Here is a 19,727-nt window from a genome sequence, read left to right on the forward strand (position 1 = left end):
CCCATCTCTCTCTGCCTGTCTCTCTGCCTACTTGTGATCTCTCTCTCTGTCAAATAAAATCTTTAAAAAAAATAAAAATAAAAAATAAGACAGCAGTGAAGTTTGCCACATTAATTGACTCTTCCTTTCACTTGAACACTTAGAGGCCACTGTAAATTAATTGGCCTAATTGCAATATTGTTGTATCTCAGGAACTAGGGAGACCCCAGGAGAGGAAGAAAGGTGGGGGAACAGCCCGTCAGTGGAGCAGCCAGAACACATACATTGATTGATTAAGTTTACCATCTTATGTGGGTTTGGTTTGCAGCGCCTCTAAAACAATTACAGTAGTAATACTAAAGTCCCCTGATCAATATCATCATAACAAATATAATAATGAAGAGAATTTGAGATGTGGCAAGCATTACCAAAATATGGCACAGAGACATGCAGTGAACAAATGGTGCTGGAAAAAGAATGTTGGTGGACGCGATGGACAGAGAGTTGCCAGGAGCCTTCGATTTGTAAAAACCACAATTATCTGTGAAGTGTAATAAAGGGAAGCACGGTGAAATGAAGTGTGCCTTTCACATGCACATCAGTCGATTTCCAAGATATGTTAAGTGGAAGCAAGTCCCAGCACAGTGTATATAATACTACCACTTGTGTGTAAAGCAAGGAATGTTGTACATAGAAAAATAGACAAGTCTGTACCATATGCTTAAGGTTTTCTCTCTGGATGGAGATACTTGCATCTGTTAAGAGTGGTTACCTTTAAAGAGAGAAATTGGATGGGAGGCAGCCAGGATGGGAAGGTAGCCTTTTATATTTTCCTTTGTTCCTTTTTCCTTATATATATCTATTACTTTCATTTAGTTGATAGGGATAATCTACCCAGGAGGATTTATTGGATTTTTAAAAGCCTCATAAATGCTGCATATGGTAAGGAACCATTAAAATTGTAATATTCTTATAGATTGTTGTTTTGATACTTCTCAAAATGTTTGAATATATGCATTAACAAGGGGCTCTGCAGTTCCTGAAATGTATCGGGATTTATACAAAGCTTAAGAAGTCAATACCATTTAAGGTGACTTAAGTCACCTCACCATTTATTTGAATCACCAGCCCCTGCTTACTTGAAGTTGGCTAAAAGCATCCTATTTCTTTTTTTTTTTTTATAATTTGATCACCATGTTTCTCTTTCTTTCTGTCTCCATCGCCATTCCCCCCCCAAAGAACCAACCATCTGGCCTCGTCTAGCCAGGAAGTTAAGAAACGTGCTGCTGGCCCAGGCTGTCCGACCTCAGGTTTAATGGGGCTGTGATGGATTCACAGTGTCACTCAGCAGTGTTCTTTTTCACCCATCTCCAGAGAAAACCCCAGCCTGCCCTTTTTCCTCCTCAAGTTGAAATTCTAGGCCATGCCTCCCTAATGTATGGGTCTGACCGTGTTCATTCTCTATTTCCCGGGCTTCCTGCCAGGCTGACTGGCAGGCTCCTCTGTGCTCAGGACCCAGAGTGAGTAGGCAGGAATCTCTCTGGGAATCTCTCCTCCAGGCTTGCCCTGCCCCTGTCAGACACTAACTGCTCCTCCCTCTGGCTTTGTCTTGCTCCTCTGGGTGTCCTGAGAGCCTGAATCACTTACTGTATTTTCTCTGTTACAATTCTTCAGCCTGGAGCCAAGACTCATCAATTCCATCCCAGCTTTTAGGATTTAAAAACAGTAACAAGCTGGGGCGGGGGTGGGGGGGGTCAACTGTTTCATTAGTTATGTGCCTTTCTTTGAACATCTTTTCTGAGCTATTCTTAGAGGATGTGGAAAAATGTTATCCCTTAAAGGAAAACCACATTTCCTCAGAAGCTTACAGACTTAGGCTCTATGGTGAGCCCAGATTACATTAAAAACAAAAATTGAGTTTGGAAGACTTGTTTGAGATACTCTATTAAGGCAAGCCTTCTGCCTGGAAGGACTTAGTTTCTCCAGATATTTGCCACGGTAAAGGGATCAAAGGCTCTCTCGCAGCCATTTAGCTAGAGCGCACGAGGTAGGAAGTGCAGGGACTACGGAAGAACGCAGTCAGGAGGACAAGGAAAAGGCTGGGTTTGTGTTCTTTGGAGCAGCCTAACCTCCCTCTTCCTTGCTTCCAAGGCTTTTCTGCCCGGAGCTCTGAATTTAGGAGCCTTGTACAACCCTGAAACCAGAAGTTTTGTGCTTGGTGCTCTGGTCCTTCTCAGAGAGTTTGTTTATTTTATTTTATTCTATTTTACTTTATTTATTTAGATTTTATTTATTTATATGCCAGAGAGAGAGCACAAGTAGGGGGAGCAGCAGGCAGAAGGAGGAGCAGATTTCCTGCTGAGCAGAGAGCTCAATGTGGGACTAGGTCACTGGCACCCTGAGATCACAACCTGAGCCTAAGGCAGATGCTTAATGGACTGAGCCACCCAGGCAGCCAGCAGAGAGCTTGTTTCAGCAGGGCCTGTTTCTGGGTAAACGGATGTCCTCTTCTGAGCTTTCCTTCCCTTAGACTGAAGGCAAGGCTTCTAATGGTAATTGACAAAGCTCTCTCCCAAGTGAGAAGTATGTTCTGAACTCAGCAGATGTCCAAACATTTTGACGTGGAGGAAAGTACTAAAATAAATAAAGAAAGAAAGAAAGAAAGAAAGAAAGAAAGATTATTAAATTAGTCTTACGGATTTTTTTTTCAGATTCTTATTTATTTATTTGACAGACAGAGATCACAAGTAGGCAGAGAGGCAGGCAGAGAGAGAGAGGAAGGGAAGCAGGCTCCCTGGTGAGCAGAGAGCCCGATGCAGGACTCGATCCCAGGACCCTGGGATCATGACCAGAGCTGAAGGCAGAGGCTTTAACCCACTGAGCCACCCAGATGCCCCAGTCTTATGGATTTTTTAAAAAAAATTCTGAAGATTATACATATACACATGTGTTATGTGTGTGTATGTGGGTCTCTTTACACAGCAAAGAATGACTAATCACTAGTAGGATATTTAGTTAATTGAACAAGGAGAACCCCAGACAGAGGTGGCTCTGGTGTGGTTGTGGCGTACATAGGCAAACCCAAATCCAAGTCTACAAATGCCTGAAAGTCACAAAATCAAAACCTAAACACAACCAATCACAAGCAACCAATTAGACCTGAAGCTGTGACCAATCCATGATTTCCTTGCTTTGCTTCTGCCTTTTCTCTAGAAAAGCCTCTTCCCAGCCCTGCCAAGAAGGGGAGCGCCCCTAACCGCTGCCTGTTTGGCACGGCCTGATTCCATCCGTTTTGCTCAAATAAACTTCAGATTTTTAACAGACCTCAGTTTATCTTAACGTGGGGTCTGCAGCCGCAAAGAGTGATTAGCAACTTCATCGAAGCTCTGTTCCCCTTCTCTTAGGTTCACTTATACCTGCTGGATATATGTTACAGAATCTCTTATGACATCTAAGACTGACATTCAAACATACTGTGAAAAAAATCACTTTTAATTTTTTCTTGATTCTCAAATAACCTAATTTAGGCAACACATTATAATGTAGATTTTGGCAGTGGGCTGGGGGAAATTTGCAAGGTGTGTGAATGTAGATTTAAGTTTTCCGACTGATCTCTTTCTATTGATAGTACTTTAAAAATATTTATGTGTATAGCTGATCCAGCCTCAACTAGGGCCTCAGAACCTCATAGTCTCTAGCCCACTGGGCGCACTACTGGCACAGATTGGGGCTGATCTGAATTTGTTCTTCTATAAGCTGCTTTTTTGAACAAATGCCAGTACCATCTTGTTTACTATTTATCTCTTCTCTGAGCTTTTAGGTAAAATTTTATTTTATTAATTTTATTTTTTAAAAATTTTATTTCTTCATTTGAGACGGAGGGTGAGCACAGAGTGAGAGTGAGAAGCAGATTCCGCACTGAGCAGGGAGCCCCACTGAGGGGCTCGATCCCAGGACCCTGGGATCATGACCTGAGCCAAAGGCAGACGCTTAACCGACTGAGCCACCCAGGCACCCCTTAGGTAGAATTTTAAAAAATTCAGTTCAGTTAGTAACTACTTGTAGTTTTATTATATATAGAACAAGTATTGTAAATTATATACCAGGGAAGTAGTGAATGATGGTCAAATTCGGCGACTTGCTCTTTGGGGTTCCCTGCTGGAGACAATGAAGAGTGTACACTGGGGCCCCTGGGTGCAGTTGGTTGAGCATCTGACTCTTGGTTTCAGATCAGGTCCTGATTAGGTCCCCAAGTCTGGAGCCTGCTTCAGATTCTCTCTCCCTTTCCCTATATCCTGTCCACTCGTGCATGCTCTTTTTTTAAAAAAAAAAAAAAAAAAGTGTATGGTCTTTACTTGTGACATCACCACTAGCAGTCATCCTGATTTATGATTTTGAAAATCTGCTGTCTTTAAATCACATTCATTAAGGCATACTCTTTGAGGTGGTTTTTCCCTAAGGATGATGAATTCCTGCTGATCCAGGCACTCTTTCTGAGTCCTTTTGTGTGCCCAAGAGCTTTCATTGCAAGACAAATGGCTGGTTGGGGGCAGTCTGCACAGAAATGAGAGAAGTAAACTGGGCCTTGGAAACAGTGTGAGAATATTTTTTAAACCTAAGCTGAGTTCCACAGTTTTTGGTTTTGGAGGGGTTCTTTATTATTTGTTAATATATGTGGAGAAAGTATAAAACTTAGAAGTAAAAAGGTAGCCACATGTAGTTTTGCTTTTAATTCATTACCATACCGAAAAGAACACAATTCCTGAAATTGAGAATAGTCTAGAAAATTTAAGACCTGTCTCAATTTTGAGTCTTGACTTCTTTCTGAACCCCCAGTTTTGTTTCAGCTCTATCGAGATGACCTTCAGGCATGTCAAGTTCAGCATGTTCAAAAGCAAACTCTTGGGTGCCTGGGTGGCTCAGTGGGTTAAGCCACTGCCTTCGGCTCAGGTCATGATCTCAGGGTCCTGGGATCGAGTCCCGCATCAGGCTTCCTGCTCAGCAGGGAGCCTGCTTCCCTTCCTCTCTCTCTGCCTGCCTCTCTGCCTACTTGTGATCTTTCTCTGTCAAATAAATAAATAAAATCTTAAAAAAAAAAAAAAAGCAAACTCTCTACCTTCTCTCTCAGACTTCCCCCTGTGCTTGTCCTCATGGTCTCTACATACTTCTCCAGCCTGAGCCATCCTTGTCTCCCCTTCTTGAAAGGGAGAATTTTAGCAAGTCAGCCCCTTGTGGTATCACCTCACTCCATCAAATGACTCCTTGCTCCTGCCTCTACTGCAGTGCTCTGCTTTAACTCAAGCCTTCATCATTTCTCCCAAACAAATCCTACTCAGATGTGTGTCCTAGGGCTACAATACGAAGTTCACCAGCTGGCTTAGCATCCACTGTCCTTCTTGATCCATCCTCACTCAGCATTTGCCCCAACCCTACAAAGTCCTTTCGTGACTCCATACCACCCTTTGAACTCAGGAGCAAGCATTGATCCATCATTTAAGGTCTAGCAACAATGATGCCTTTTTGGGAGTTTTGGGGAGTATTTCCTGACTCCACCTACTGAGTTAGTTACTGTGTCCTCATAGCATCCACACATCTCTGGCATAGGATAATTAACTGCTTATCTTTCTTTCTCCCTAGAGCCTGTGATCTCATCAAGGGCAAGCACTGTCTTAATTATATATTTCTAGCAGTCAGTCAAGTGCTCGGTAACCAGAGGAACTCAGATATTTGCTGTATGAAAGGATGGATGGGTGGATAGTTGATTGCATTGCAACTATACCCTGGGATATGGTAACAACTTGTTCTAAATAACTGAGGCACTTTAACTCAAACACCACACATTTACCACAGAACATGGCTTGAGTAGGTATGAGAGGATCTATTTTTACCCTTGAACTTGTGTAGTATTTGGCCACTGGGTCTTTTTTCTAAGTGCTTTTTCTTCCGTATGTTCCAGAGGTGTTACTGGCCACTCTTACCTTCCCTCTACTTCACACACATACATGAACAGAGAATTTTCTCTCTAGTTTATTCCCTTTATTAACAACCTTTCTTGATTGATGGCAGAATTTTGACTGTCACCACCCAAATACTCCGCCTCAGTCCTTACTGCTCCTTCCCCTCTGGATACCACAGTTCTCACTCTTGTAGATGGCTGTTATAAAGCTCTACTCTTAAAGCAGTGGGGTCCCGTCCTCTTTAACAGGCTTGTGATTACCACCCCTGCCAGATAACCTCATCTGACTGTGGATTTCACCGGTGCATATTGGGCTGACTGCTCTGTGTTGCCCATGCAGAAGGTAGCTTAAAGTCCCCCATGACCCCAGCCTGCGTGCAGACAAAACAGCAGGGAGCCGGGGCAGGAGGGCAGAGCCAGTTGTCCACTGGCTGTGCTGCCCTGGAGCCCAGCAGAGGCCTGAGAGCTGGTGGTCAGGTACACATCCACACGTAGAGCAGCACACAATGTGTGACCCTGTCCAGACAAGGTCGGGGAAGGGAGCCACGTGTATGCATGGAGAGTGTGAGCGAAGGGGGTGGCACCTCCTCCTGCTGCAAACTGGGTGCAACCAATTCATCATGTGACCTGATGATAAAGTTTGATGAATAGGAAGGTTTGGAGTTGGTATTCTTTCAAGGTAGTAATGAGTAAACATCACAGCCTCTGTGAGAATTACACATTGATCAGGAAGTGGTTGCTCATTAGCCTTATGAGACATTTACAGTGTGATAAGTGAACAGAATCTACTTTCCTTCTCTGCTCCATCACACTCTTGTTTGTTTTGTGGGCTTCTTTTTAAGATTGTTGTTCTTCTGTGGGGATTACTCTATTACTCTTTGCCATACTTTGGACACCTGGAAGATTTGGAAGAGCTTTGATGCCCTTTTTTATAATAGAGCCTTGGGAATCACGTAAGAAGGATTTATGTTAGAGTATTAGCATCCATGAGAGGCTAATTCTAATTGTGCCTTCCTAACTAAATATTCAGAAATTCAAGTTTAATCTTACTGTTAATTCGGTGCTATAATTTCCTAATCCCATGCTTATTAGATCAATAACTGTTGGTTGGCCCCACCCCTAAAATCCACTACTAAGAGCTCATGCCCTTCTCTCTACAGCTTTGTTCAGACCCCCAACATTTATCATTCCAGTAGTGCTCTGCCCAAGAGCCCCAAAAGTACTAAATGAAGTCAAAGTGAGAGAGTTAGCACTTCAAAGGGTTTGGGAGGGCAGCCTTATGAAAGTGAAAATGGCAGAACAGAATGGTACGTGGTCGTGATGAGCTACAGAGGGCGCCACGGGGTGTTGAAATGCAATCTGCATGCCTGAGCAGCTGGTTGGAGGAGCCTTGGTCTGTCTTGAATGGAGGCTATGGCTCCTGTTCCCCACCAGAGGGCTGGAGGGCTGACTGCAGTGAGTGCAGGGGCTGGGGGAGGGGGAGGGGCAGGAAGGAGAAAGGAGCCAAGGAGTAAAAATGGCCCTTGAGATTGAGGGGCAATATGAAATAACTACTCATTGCCCCAGCTTGGAACTTGGAAATGGTACTGTCTTCTGAGGACTGCACTTGAGGCCTTGAGATGGAGACCAAAAAAGAAAAGATACATGTTTGGCTCTTCCTCATTCAGCCACTCCACCCCGGCTTCACCTCTAAGCCCCCAACCGGCGTTCCTCTATCCATGTGTCTGTATCAGTATGCCAACTCCAGATCTGTCTCTGTAGATCTTGGTATATAGGCATAGCAAGTCCCATTTTTAAACAAGAGCTGTGGAATGCTTGGAAGCAGATGCCCATGAACTCTTCCCAGTCATATTTAGAATTTGTTTTAACCTAAAGTTATGGAGACAGACTTGAAGGGAGACCTCCCCAACCTTGCTAAAATGTAAGTATAAAAAGGCACAAATTGGATGGATATTGATGATGTTATTTCTACTGTGACATCATCCATAGACTCCTAGTGTCTTTGCTTTGCTTCCCTATAGTGATCACAACATAAATTACTTGTCTTGTTTGACTTCCTTGTTCACCAAAGTTGAGCAGATTGTGGCCGTTTTCAACGCTTCTACCAGACAAAAAGCTTGGGACCATTTCTCGAAAGCTCAGCGCAAGAACATAGACATTTGGCGAAAGCACTCTGAGGTTGGTGATTTTATGATTACTTTTTAACCACCATCACACAGCTGGATTGGCAGAGAATAGTGTGGCTGCAGCCATTTCGGTTTTTGTTATAGCGGGCAGCTGTTGTACCATTGTCCTGTCTCATTGTCAGCTCCGAACCCAGCTCAGACTTGGGCCTTAGCCAGAAGAGCAGCTGACTTAATGCTTAGAAAACAGAGTGCTTTTCTACCCCGCAAAGGGAGAAAGGCATCTCTCCCATTCATAGCAAAAAGCTCGGAAATAAGCCAAGACACTTTGCCTGCCTATTCTGAAGAAAAGTGTAATGTAAAATAGAAAACTGGCTTTTTAAATAAATATGGAGGGTTTTTTTTTTCCCCCCAGTGTTCTGCAACATGATGATGATGCTTTGCTCTTTGGGCTAGAAATGGCAAGTAAGCCTTTCTTCTGTGCCTTCACATCATAAATAATGCCCTAGTCCCCTTTGCTAGCCAGCCGGGTATGTAACAGCTCTCCCCAGAGTGCCTTTCCCTTGGGGGATCGAATGTCCAGGCTAGCCAGAATCCACCCTCCTGCAGCAATGCATGTGTGAAGTGTGAGTATCCACCCCAAGGAAAGAGGCCAGACCTTGACCCTCGTTGCCACCCAGAAAGACCAGAATGTGTCATTAGTCATTGGTCGTGCAGCTGTTATTTTTAACTTCACAGTTTAGTGTACGCTTTGAACCTGTCGTTTAAAAGTAAGTATACTATCTTTGTTTGCTTATTTGTTTTTTGTGTGTGTGTTGTGTGTGTGTGTGTGTGTTTTTAACGAGAGAATGTTTTCCATTTGGATGCCTCTCCATCTCTAGCATGTTAATATTAAAGTTCTCTAAATGATACTCCCTTCTTTCAAAATCCCCAAACTTATAGAAGGTAAGGCTTGTTTATTTAATGATTTGGGCTCACACTTGTAAAATAAGTTTTTTATATGGAGTTTAAAGAACCACAAAGTACTATAATATCAATCATTTGGGTAGCATTTTAAGTGCCCATTAACTAACGCTAAATTACAGCTAAATACCAATGGCACTAGATGTAACATCCACATGAATACCAAATGAATCCTTTATTATCACTGTTATTATGGTGAATACTGAATGACTCCACAATAATGGGACACTTAAAATGCTGGTGCAATTTATTAAGAAGGACATTTTTTTATTTTGTTCACAAATACTTAAGAAGGTGGCTGGTGACTGATGTAGTTCTGTTCCTCTGTTCAGGATTATGAGTAAGGAGGAAGTGGGATTTCTCTTTAATTTTCCAGGGGCCAAAAAAACAAAGGGTGCTGACCTGCTGCTCTCCCAGACACTGAATTGAGACCTGAGTCAAGGCTGATTTTCAGGAGGAAAGAGAGTCCTCGTTTAGGATGAAATATACAGATTGAGGGTTATGAAAACACAAATTGATATCCATAAACTGATTCAGATTTGGGAACAGAGGGTCTAATAATTGTTATCTTATTTTTTTTTCCTTCATATAAACAGCAAATGATTAAAAGAAATGTTAAGGGGAAGGCAAGTGGCATTATGCTAATGATCTGACATAAAAAGGCTGTCACTAGTATGTGAATGTTAGGAAATAATCCATTATTTATCTAAATCACGCTTCCCGTGGCCTGGTCCACTGCCCCTAGCCCTGGTCCCCAAAGGAACTGGGGCTGTGTCCCCGCTGCTGAGCAGGGCACAGGAAACTTCCAGCTTTGTTCTAAGGAAGCCTGCTCACTTTGCTGGGTCCACAGGACGTTGTAGAAACGGATGCACACGTTCCTGAAAGGTGCTCCTGCAAAGGGGCTTTGTGCCTCCCTGCCACTCCTACCACCTCTTTTGATATTCTAGGAAATAGAATTCTAAATTACCTTTGATTTTCTCTCCTACATGTCGCTTAATTGATTAAATACCAGTTGGTAATTTAACATTGTGGATGATTTCTCTGTTGCGTATAAGCTTGATAATTGGCTTGATTTTTTCCGCGTTCCCGTGTACAGCATCTGTTAATTATCTGCAACACCTTCGCAGATTTATGAGAGTGTACGAGCGATTTACTGCTGAACCAGAGGCACCCTGTGGAAACACCCTCGGCTTTTTTTTTTTCCCCTCCAGTTGTTTTTTTTTTCTTTCCAACACCCTTCCACACAAGAACAGCTACAGTATGACAGTTTGTCATTAATTGTGGGGACTCAACAACAGGCCTTTTCAGCCTCATTTATTCCTTCCTCCTGACTTTTCCTTGTTTCAAGTATTTTCACGCCACCTCTTTAGGAACTGGGATCTTTGTCAGTAGAAAAATTAGCTGTACACAACCTAAAGGCGTCCCCACTAATCACACGTGACGTCCACCTCCAAGAGCCACTGGTGTTATTTACGGCGCAATTGGCACTTCTTTCTCCTGGCTGGCAGGGTCAAGTGAGGAGGCACTGCCCAGCCTCCTGGAGGCCTCTCAAGGCTCCCTGTGATGGGCGTCCCTCTCCCAGGGACCTTGACTTCATGCCCTTTCTCCCCTTTCCTGGTCCTCTGCAGGGCTTGTTGCCAGGGTTCAGAGTTGACCACGTGAATACTGCTAGCAAGACCTAATTTTCTTTTGGTCCTACTACAGTTAAAATCCGTGAGCTAAAGAGAGAGGAGAGTTCAGAGAACCTGTAACACAATAAAATATGCACATCCATTAGATGGACATTAGAACTATGTTTAAAATCATGCCCATTAATACATTAGGTGTTATAATTTAGTTTTATTGTTATTCAGAAGCAAAATTATTTTAACTCTTTGACTTTTATTTAGAGACTTCACTTTCAGAGGTGAGAAAAAGAATAATGTAGTTCTTTCCCTGTTTTGTTTTCTTGAGGATAGTACATTTGACAGAACAGAACTGGTAAGGATTCACAAATACACAATATTCAGCTTAATATAAAATAATATAATTACTTACCAAGAATAATTAGTGTCCTAGTTTTTTGGCAAGGGAGTAAAAAATTTATTGTGACTTGTTACTTTTTACAGTGAGTTTTCACATACACTCTTTGACTACCATCACTCGACTAGTAAGTAGAGAAAGTAAGATCTGATCCTAAGATCTCTCAGTGATGTCAAAACAGCCATCACACAGAAACACTAAATGCTACCTGATGATGTGAAACACCAAAAAGTAGGCATCGGTTCTATTTTGTCATCCAGCATCTTTGGCATTTTACCATTTCGCTATCTGAATAGTGTGTGCGTATGATCACACATGGGCACGCGCACACAATGTAAGGGCACTGGTTTTTTTTTAAAGATGTTATTCATTTATTAGAGAGGAATCATAAGTGGTGTTGGAACAGAGGGAGAGGGAAAAGTAGACCCTGTGCTGAGCAGGGAGCCCACGCCGGCTCAATCCCAGGACCCTGGGATCATGACCTGAGTTGAACGTAGACGCTTAACCTTAACCCACTGAGCCATCCAGATACCCCGCAGGGGTGCTACTTTGCATGAAGAATTATAGTTGTCTCTGTTATCAACTTAGCGAACCAAGTGTATACCATAATCCTAAGGAGTTTTGCATGCATTAATTTATTTGATCCTCAAAACTGTTATTAGCACAGTATTCCAATGAGTAAATCAAGGTTTAGAGAGATGAAGAAACATTCCTGAATTTACACAGTGGTCAACAAGACCTTTTATAAATGTCATTGTGCGTATTTCTTATTAGCTCAGAGTCCCTCACATGGCAAGAGGCATTTCTGTGGAATCCTACTAGGTGATGCTATTATCCCCTTTTTGGCAAATGAGGAAATTGAGACTCAAGAGATGAAATAATTTGCTAAAGACACCCTGACTAGTCACTGGTGAGCAGGGATTTATCCTTGGGTCTTCCTACTCCCCCACAGCCCTCAGAACTTTATTCCAGATTACCTGGGGCAGTGTTTGGGAGGGGAACACTTCAGGTTCAAAGCGTTCAGATATCAGTCACAGTACACCTAAAGACCACTGGGAAAAGGTGTGTCGACGTGTGTCTGAGACCCTGACATCCTCCTGTCCTCTGCTTTCAGGAGCTCCGGAACGCTCAAAGTGAGCAGCTCATGGGCATCCGCCGTGAAGAAGAGATGGAAATGTCAGATGATGAGAACTGTGATAGTCCTACTAAAAAAATGCGAGTTGATGAATCAGGTAATGCTGACGATGGCCACATGCACCCCTGTGAGGCACTGTCCTGAGGCGCCATCATGGTCTTCCTCACGCACCCCTGTGAGGTGCTGTCGTGCTCTTTTACACACACCCCTATGAGGTGCTGTCATGCTCTGCCTCACGCACCCCTGTGAGGCGCCATCATGAGATGCCATCATGCTCTTCCATATCTCAGGTGGGGCGTAGGTATTAGGAAATGGCCACATAACTCACTTTTATTTGAGTTATACTAAACCTTCATCTTTGCGTGACTCTGCTTTTTATTAATAGAACTCGAAACTCCTTCTTAGGGACATGGTGATTTAAATTGCTCCAGTTGTTTCTCCATCCATGATCTAGGGCTATTGTTTTTTTCTCAGGGATATTTGCCTATTCCCATAAAAATCCTTTTCCAGAGCGTGGCAGCCACTGCTGGTGCTGAAATACACATAAAATTTGGTTTCAGTCAGAGTACTTCTTATGTGGGAATTCTTTAATCTCAGAAGAAGCTTTCTAGCCTCTGAGCCAATGTTCTGGGGAATGAGACATTTTTCCAATAAACGTTGCCTAACCTGTAATCAAAGGGGTGGCCCCATTTGGTACCAAGAAAGGAGTATCACTCCTTGAGTTGTGAAAAGGAGAGAAGCTGAGTGAGAACCTTGCTTTATGTGCTCTGCCTGAACCAAGAGGCCGATTGAAATCTCTCTTCTCAAATTAGATGTAAATCTCAGTATTGCAGGCAAGAGAAATGCTCACTCAGATGTGGGAGACACCAAGGGAGACTGCTTGTCTGAGGGTAAGAGTGTTATCTAAAGGGCCTGGGAAGGACCAGTTGCCACCATTTCCAAAAAAGAAAATCAGAGGGTTTGCGTAGATTTGACCTGTCTCCTCATACATACCTGTGACTAAAATATTCACCCCTTTAACAAAATCCAGAACAGGAACAGAGGATCTTTGCTAATGTGTTGGTAGAAACCAAAATCAAGATTCCAGCAGGGTCAGGTTAGCAAGATTGCAAAGTGATCAGAGCGTTCTGTTTCTTCAGGGTTTAGAGAGGGCCAGGGACATAAATGATGATCACCAGAAAGTGCTCTGCATCCAGGCGGTTACAGAAGGGACTTCAAATTCATTAGAGTAGTGGTTCTGAAAGTGTGGTCCCTAGTCCGGCAACATCAGCATCACCTAGGAACTTGTTAGAAATGTAAATCCTCAGGCCCTACTCAATACCTAAGGAATCAGAAACTCTAGGGGAGGCAGAGGTGGGTGTGAGATCCAGCAATCTGTGATTTAAATGCTCCCAGGAATTCTGAAGCATGCTAAAGTTTCAGGACCAGTGCCTTAGAAAATTTCCCTTTCATCCTCAAATTCCTCTCATTTAAATCTTTTAGAAGCTTAGCATAAAAGCAGGCACCATGCCACTATTTTTTGAAGCTATATATCCTTTGTCTGAAAAATGAACCTAGCATTTGTGTGTCAATGTATGTCTCTTATTAAGTGGAGATGAGATTTCTCAGGACTGCTTGATTATTGGACTTGGACTTGCTTATTTGAGGGCGGCAATCTCTATTCTGCAAGCCTTCATTTATCAAAAGAAAAGAGCGAGTTTTAGTGTGAGTTTCTTAAATTTAATGAGATCTTCCAATAAATAAATAATTTTTTTTTTCTGCTCAAGAAAGCTTTCATCATTTTTGAAGTTTCTAGATGAGGAGCAAGTTTACATGAAACTTGGATCTTTAGCATTCTTATAAGGAAGGTATAGAAGAAAAGAACTGAATCCATCAGAAATTCTTGTTTGAACCCATGACTTTTTTTTTTTTTTTAATTTGGGGGTGATATTTCTTTTTAAACAAGTTGTCAATTTTCCAAGTAAGGAATATATATAATTTCTTAGTCTGCTCGGAAGAGGACAAGAGTAAGAATGACTCAGAACAGTCAGGTCCAAGGGGAAGTCTTACAGACCATAGCAGCAAGCACAGACCAGCAGCATCAGCTCCCAAGCTCTGATGCAGAACTCAAAGAGCCCTTTGCTCAGCGGGGACACGAGATCCTCTCTGGAAGCTTCACTGAGGAGCCCGCTTCCCAGATCTCTGTCGGGTTTTTTCCCCCAGGCATCTGATAGGAGGCTAAAGCAGGAGCTGAACTTTGAGTTTTCCAGGCTTATCCCTTGGTCAGCAGCATGAATGAACCCAGCACCGAGCGTGTATTGTACCGAGTGCTGGGGGAAGAGATGGAAGAACTGGAGTTCAAATGCCAGGTCCCCAGGAGTTCAAAGTCTTTCGTGCTTTTCAAAAATGAGATGGACCAGAGAACGCAGTGTGTGGTTGATGGGGGAAGTTCAGGACCAATTAGAGAGAAGGGAAAGCAGCTAACCTTTTTTATTCCTCTGGGCCCAGAAAATCCCACCGAAAGGCTGACAGCTGTTTTTCTTTCCACCCAGCATATTCAGGGACATAGCCTGAGAGCAAGGATTTCCATCTGGTCCTTTGACCAAGCTTCCTCCAGATCCCTGCAGACTACAGCTGGAAGGGGTGGGATTGAGACCCTGCAGCCTGAGGGAAGCACCTTTCAGTGAAGTTAGGTGACTTTGTATTCATTTTAGGTGCAAACTTGCATCTGTCAGTTACCCAGGAGCAGGTATCTCAAAACCTAGCACTGCAGTTCACTGACAGCAATTGCCAAGGGCTGACCTAGAAGTAAATTCCTCTGTTCTTTAAAGAATCCCTTGCCCTCCTCCTTTCTGCTGAAATAGTGAGCTTTTGCCTCCAGCCTCCCGGGAAGCAGGTGACCCAAGACTTCTTGGGAATTCCAGGAGAGAACATCCTTTGTGGAGCCTCATGCCTGAGAGGACTGTGACAAGACCACCTCCTGGGGGTGCGTGAAGTGGGTCCTTGCTCTTCACCACTCCTAGCGCGGAGACCAACCGGCATGGGTTTTATTTCTGAGGGGAAGATGGAGAGAGTCAACTTTGGTTTCTAGAAAGGACAGGATTTTTTTTTTTTAAAGATTTTATTTATTTATTTGACAGAGAGAGATCACGAGTAGGCAGAGAGGCAGGCAGAGAGAGAGAGAGGAGGAAGCAGTCTCCCCGCTGAGCAGAGAGCCCGATGCGGGACTCGATCCCAGGACCCTGAGATCCTGACCTGAGCCGAAGGCAGCGGCTTAACCCACTGAGCCACCCAGGTGCCCCAAGGACAGGATTTTTTTTGTGAGGACTTATGTGATAGCTTAGGTTTATTTATTTATTTGTTTAAAATCTGTGTTTTTCCATGTATCTCTGCTCTTCTGGTTATGAAGAAGACTTGCATTGTACTTTTGCTTTTTACCACACATAATAACTTACAGTGTGTCTTTGGCTAGAGAGCTCCCCGACATCGCCAACACTACCATATAATTCTGGGCAGATGGCCTGTAGGCCCACTATTCCTTATCTGCTGACTCTTACGGGGGAAAAGGAGTTTGCTGGAGCAAAACTAAGATGCCGATAAAAATGAAAATGAGTTTTGTTAATAAATTTGAAAATCAAGTTATCGAAGCATTCATTCAAGAAGATTGGCATCCTGCTCCAAAGCCTATGAAGATAATTTTTGATAGAAATTCAAATTTATTGCTGCAAAGTCTGCCTCTTACTAGAATTAAGCCCAGCTTTGCTCCTTCTTCCCCTCCCTCCTCCAGGTTGACAGTGGGTTTGGGGCAGGAGTGCACAGGGTAAAAAGGAAGAAAAGAGGAAGTCTGTCCAGAGTGTTAGGCCTCGTGTGGTGGAGCCCAATTAGTTGTAGGACTGTGGAGTCGAAGCAGGTAGAGCCCTTCCAACCGTACTTAGAGTGTGGCGCACATAGCAAATGCTCAGTCACTGTGAACTCCTCTTGCCTTAGTCACCCTCTGGCACCTGGCTAGGCCTTTCACCAAGTCAATGAATTTTGTAGACTTCAATTGCATATTCCCTTCTTCTGGTCTTTTTGATGCCTTTGTCCCATAAGTGGATGGGAAGGGTGTAACCCTGAGAACATTTGCTCTAAATTTAAATGACAAGCATTAAGAAGCTTGTTCAAACAAGGGTGATTCATTTCTCCAAAATGCACAAAACTTTCATGCATTCAGAATCTGCCGCCATGTGCTAAATAGGCCAGGGCCCAGAGAGCTGACGCTCAGCATCATTCTAATTATCAACAGACAATTGTCAAGCCCTTCTTGTGCTCAAGGCACTGTGGATCTAGGAGGTATGGAAAGGGCTAGACATGGTCTCCCCTGCCCTCAAGAGTGTGAGATGCTTTTTGAAAAGAAGAAATATGCATTTTAAGTCAATAAAAGTCTAGTGCCTAAAAGCCTAATTCCAAATATATTCTAAAGCCATTGCTTTAAATTCAGTAGAAACCAAAATGAATATTACTGTCCAGTGATGTACCTTGTCTAGGATATGTTGAGTATAGATTGTACATTGAACACAAATTTTAGAAGAGGAAACTAAAATATCTTTATGTAATAGACCACCCTTAAAACATTTCATAACATATGAATGAAGGTTCTTGGGTTTTAATTACATCTCATTCAAACTCTGAGCTCCTTATGAGAGCACATATTCTTGTAATTATGAAAAGTGTTTTCTGGGTTGTTGATTTGCCATGGAAACTCACCATGTGTAGGTACAGATTTCTTTTTGCAACTTTAATAAGACTTCCAGCAAGGATTTCCCAAATGTTTCAGCTAACTGAATCAAGTTAGGGACTCATAATCAAGTTCAGTTGGAATTAGCAGTATTAGGTTTTCTGAATAATTCTATATGTAGCTGGAAGCTTGAGGTTAAAAAAATTAATAGTAATAATAATTAGGCTCTCTCTGGCTACCCCCTTGATCTCTTTGTTTTGTTTTAAGGATTTATTAATTTATTGGGTAATGGTGTGGCTCAGTCAGTTAAGTGTCTGCCTTTGGCTCAGGTCATGATCTTAGGGTCCTGGAATCCAGTCCTCACATAGGGCTCTCTGCTCAGTCGGGAGTTGGCCTCTCCCTCTGCCCCCCACCCCTCTCCTGTGCTGTTGCATGCACTCTCTCTCTCATTCAAATGAATCTTCAAAAAAAAAAAAAAGATTGATTGATTGATTTTAAAGGCAGGGGGGTAGGGGCAGAGGGAGAGGGAGAGAAGCAGCTTCCCCAGTGAGATCATGGCCTAAGCCAAAACCAAGAGCAAGTGAGCCACCCACGCACCCCTCCCTTCCCCTTGATCTCTTTGAACACTGGGACTGCCACTGTTGTTTCTGCTTTGGTTTATTTTCTATACAAGAGTGTTTTTGAAAGACATAAAGGATACGCAAGAGATTACAGTTTGTCACAAGCCTGAGAAGAGGATTACTGCTGTCCCTGGGCACTAGCCTGGGCACAGAAGGAAGGAGCCACTGGCCATCAGCACCTGGTCCCGCCACCGACTCATGGGGTACCCCAAGGGGGCCATGTCACCTGCAGCTGGTAGAAGCTTTTAGGATCTAAGCAAACTAATTCTAGAGTTGCTCGGAACTCGGTAGAGGGACAAGAGTGCTCCGACGTGAAAAGTGAGGTGACTCAGTAAGTCCACAGTCGTGCTGAGCTCCTCATACCAGCAGACCCCCAAGACAGCATGGAAGGATATTCTGTTAGCAGACTTTTCTGCATGTGATGACAACCCAAAGGAGAAATAGAGCAGTGGTGTGTGTACATCAGCTACCACTGAATTAAAGACGAGCCTTTTATTTTCAACCACAACAGAATGCCTTCTGGGAATCCAAGTGCCAAACAAAGAAATGTGATTAATTAAAACTAATATGGCTGAAAGATGATGAAATAAATCTTCTGATGTGGGCAGAGCAGCCTGCTTCATTCTTGAACTCTTAAAATAGAGCTTCATTCTCAAGGAGCCAAGACTCTGGCCACCCACCCCCAACCACTTTCCCTTTTAAATCTTTCTAATCTTACCAAAGGAAATCAAACAAATGCTTATTTCAGGTAGATTTCTCAGTTCCCTGATTTCATGTACAGTTAAAGTTCTCTTTTCATAAAGGACAAGTCTTTGAAGAGTATAGAAATAGATATATTTTTATAAATTGCTTTACCTTTTAAATGGAAGAAACAGATGCCATTAAATTGATCCTCAAGTGTAGGATTCCTTTGTAACGGAAGCACCCCTGTCCAGCCAGACTGTCTGTTTTATAAAGTCACATTTGAAACTCCCTTCAAGCTTAGCCCCCTTATAATTGATTTATATATAGTACCTGGCAGTGCCGTATTCCTGACATCTCTCACCTAGGCACGGATCTCCATAATCACGTATTTCTTGTAAAATGGATTTGTTCTGCTGAAATTGTGTTGTGTCTAGGAGACCACAGATTTTGCCCGATACGCTAAGCATGCAACTGTTCTACACCCACGCAAAACCCAGTAGAACCTCGCTGAGGATCTCGAAGAGCGTATGCCTGGTGCAACTAGCTCGGAGCTGGGGGGGGCTCTCCTAATGGTTTCCAGTGTGACAGCCCCGCACGGGCTTGCAGCTGCATTTGGGGAGCCTGCTGCAGCTCTGTTACGCTCTGGCTTCTTGTCTCGTGATGCAAGCCCCTGCGGCCTGGTGAAGGGCTTAGGCTGATGGACAGTTAGCAAACAGAGGAGAAAAGTGAGGAAGTTCACAGCCCATCCTCACAAAGGGAGAAGTGCAGAGCTCATAACCCAGGCGGAGCATGGATGAATGGCCAGCGTGCAGCACAAGGTCACCGCACAGCTGCTCAGGCACAGCCCGTGGCGCTCTGACCCTCTCACTTGCCAAAGCACTGTGGTCTAGATTGCGGTTTCTTATGTTTTCTGGGCATTTCATTCTGATAAGTTTTGACGCAGGATCATTACATAGGAGAGTAGATTTAATCCTGTTTTCTTAGTAGGCTATAAGGACACTGAGGGAATATTTATGTAATAAGATGCAAAGTTGCTATGGAAAATACTATAGCAACCTAACATCTTCCCAGAGTCAGGCAGCCACTTGTAACTGCAATCTAAATTTACATTTATTTTAGTGTCATTTTATCGACACTCTTAGTACCTCATTCTGACAGGATGTTAAAATATGTTTTCAGCTTGCATTTGAGAAAAATTAACACAGTGTTGTTGGAATTTAAGTGTGGTTTACACAACTTCTGGAAAAAATCAGAATATTTTCAAGAGAGTTTAGATGATAGAATCTGGGTAAGTTTGTAAGTTTTTTTCTTTCTTTCTAAACATAAGAGAGAATTCCTTAGTGTTCCTTTTCCTAGTTGTTCCTTTTAGTTGTAAATAATAAGTAGGGATTTCTGATCTTGAAACAGGGATCATCCTTTCCAACACTGAGATAATTTGTCAAGTGTTCATTAGAATCAACTGATTCTAGTTGGTGCTTACAGAAAATACTTTAAGTGGATCAGCTCATTGCCCTCCAGCAGCATGTAACATTTTAAAATTAAAATCAGT

The 19,727-nt window shown here is 43.0% G+C and overlaps 1 protein-coding gene across 8 annotated transcripts in view; it reads left to right on the forward strand.

The window, feature by feature from the left end:
* Positions 1-19,727, forward strand: part of ENOX1 (ecto-NOX disulfide-thiol exchanger 1) — a 568,173-nt gene that overhangs the window by 427,373 nt on the left and 121,073 nt on the right. For all 8 annotated transcript variants that reach the window (XM_044249790.1, XM_044249789.1, XM_044249788.1 and 5 more), the window contains 2 exons: positions 8,007-8,113; positions 12,158-12,275. In XM_044249790.1, coding sequence (XP_044105725.1) covers positions 8,007-8,113; positions 12,158-12,275 — 225 coding nt within the window. The remainder of the gene's footprint in view (positions 1-8,006; positions 8,114-12,157; positions 12,276-19,727) is intronic.

This window comes from Neovison vison, chromosome 5 (assembly GCF_020171115.1).
Source record: "Neovison vison isolate M4711 chromosome 5, ASM_NN_V1, whole genome shotgun sequence".
In the NCBI taxonomy this organism is placed as follows: Eukaryota; Metazoa; Chordata; class Mammalia; order Carnivora; family Mustelidae; genus Neogale; species Neogale vison.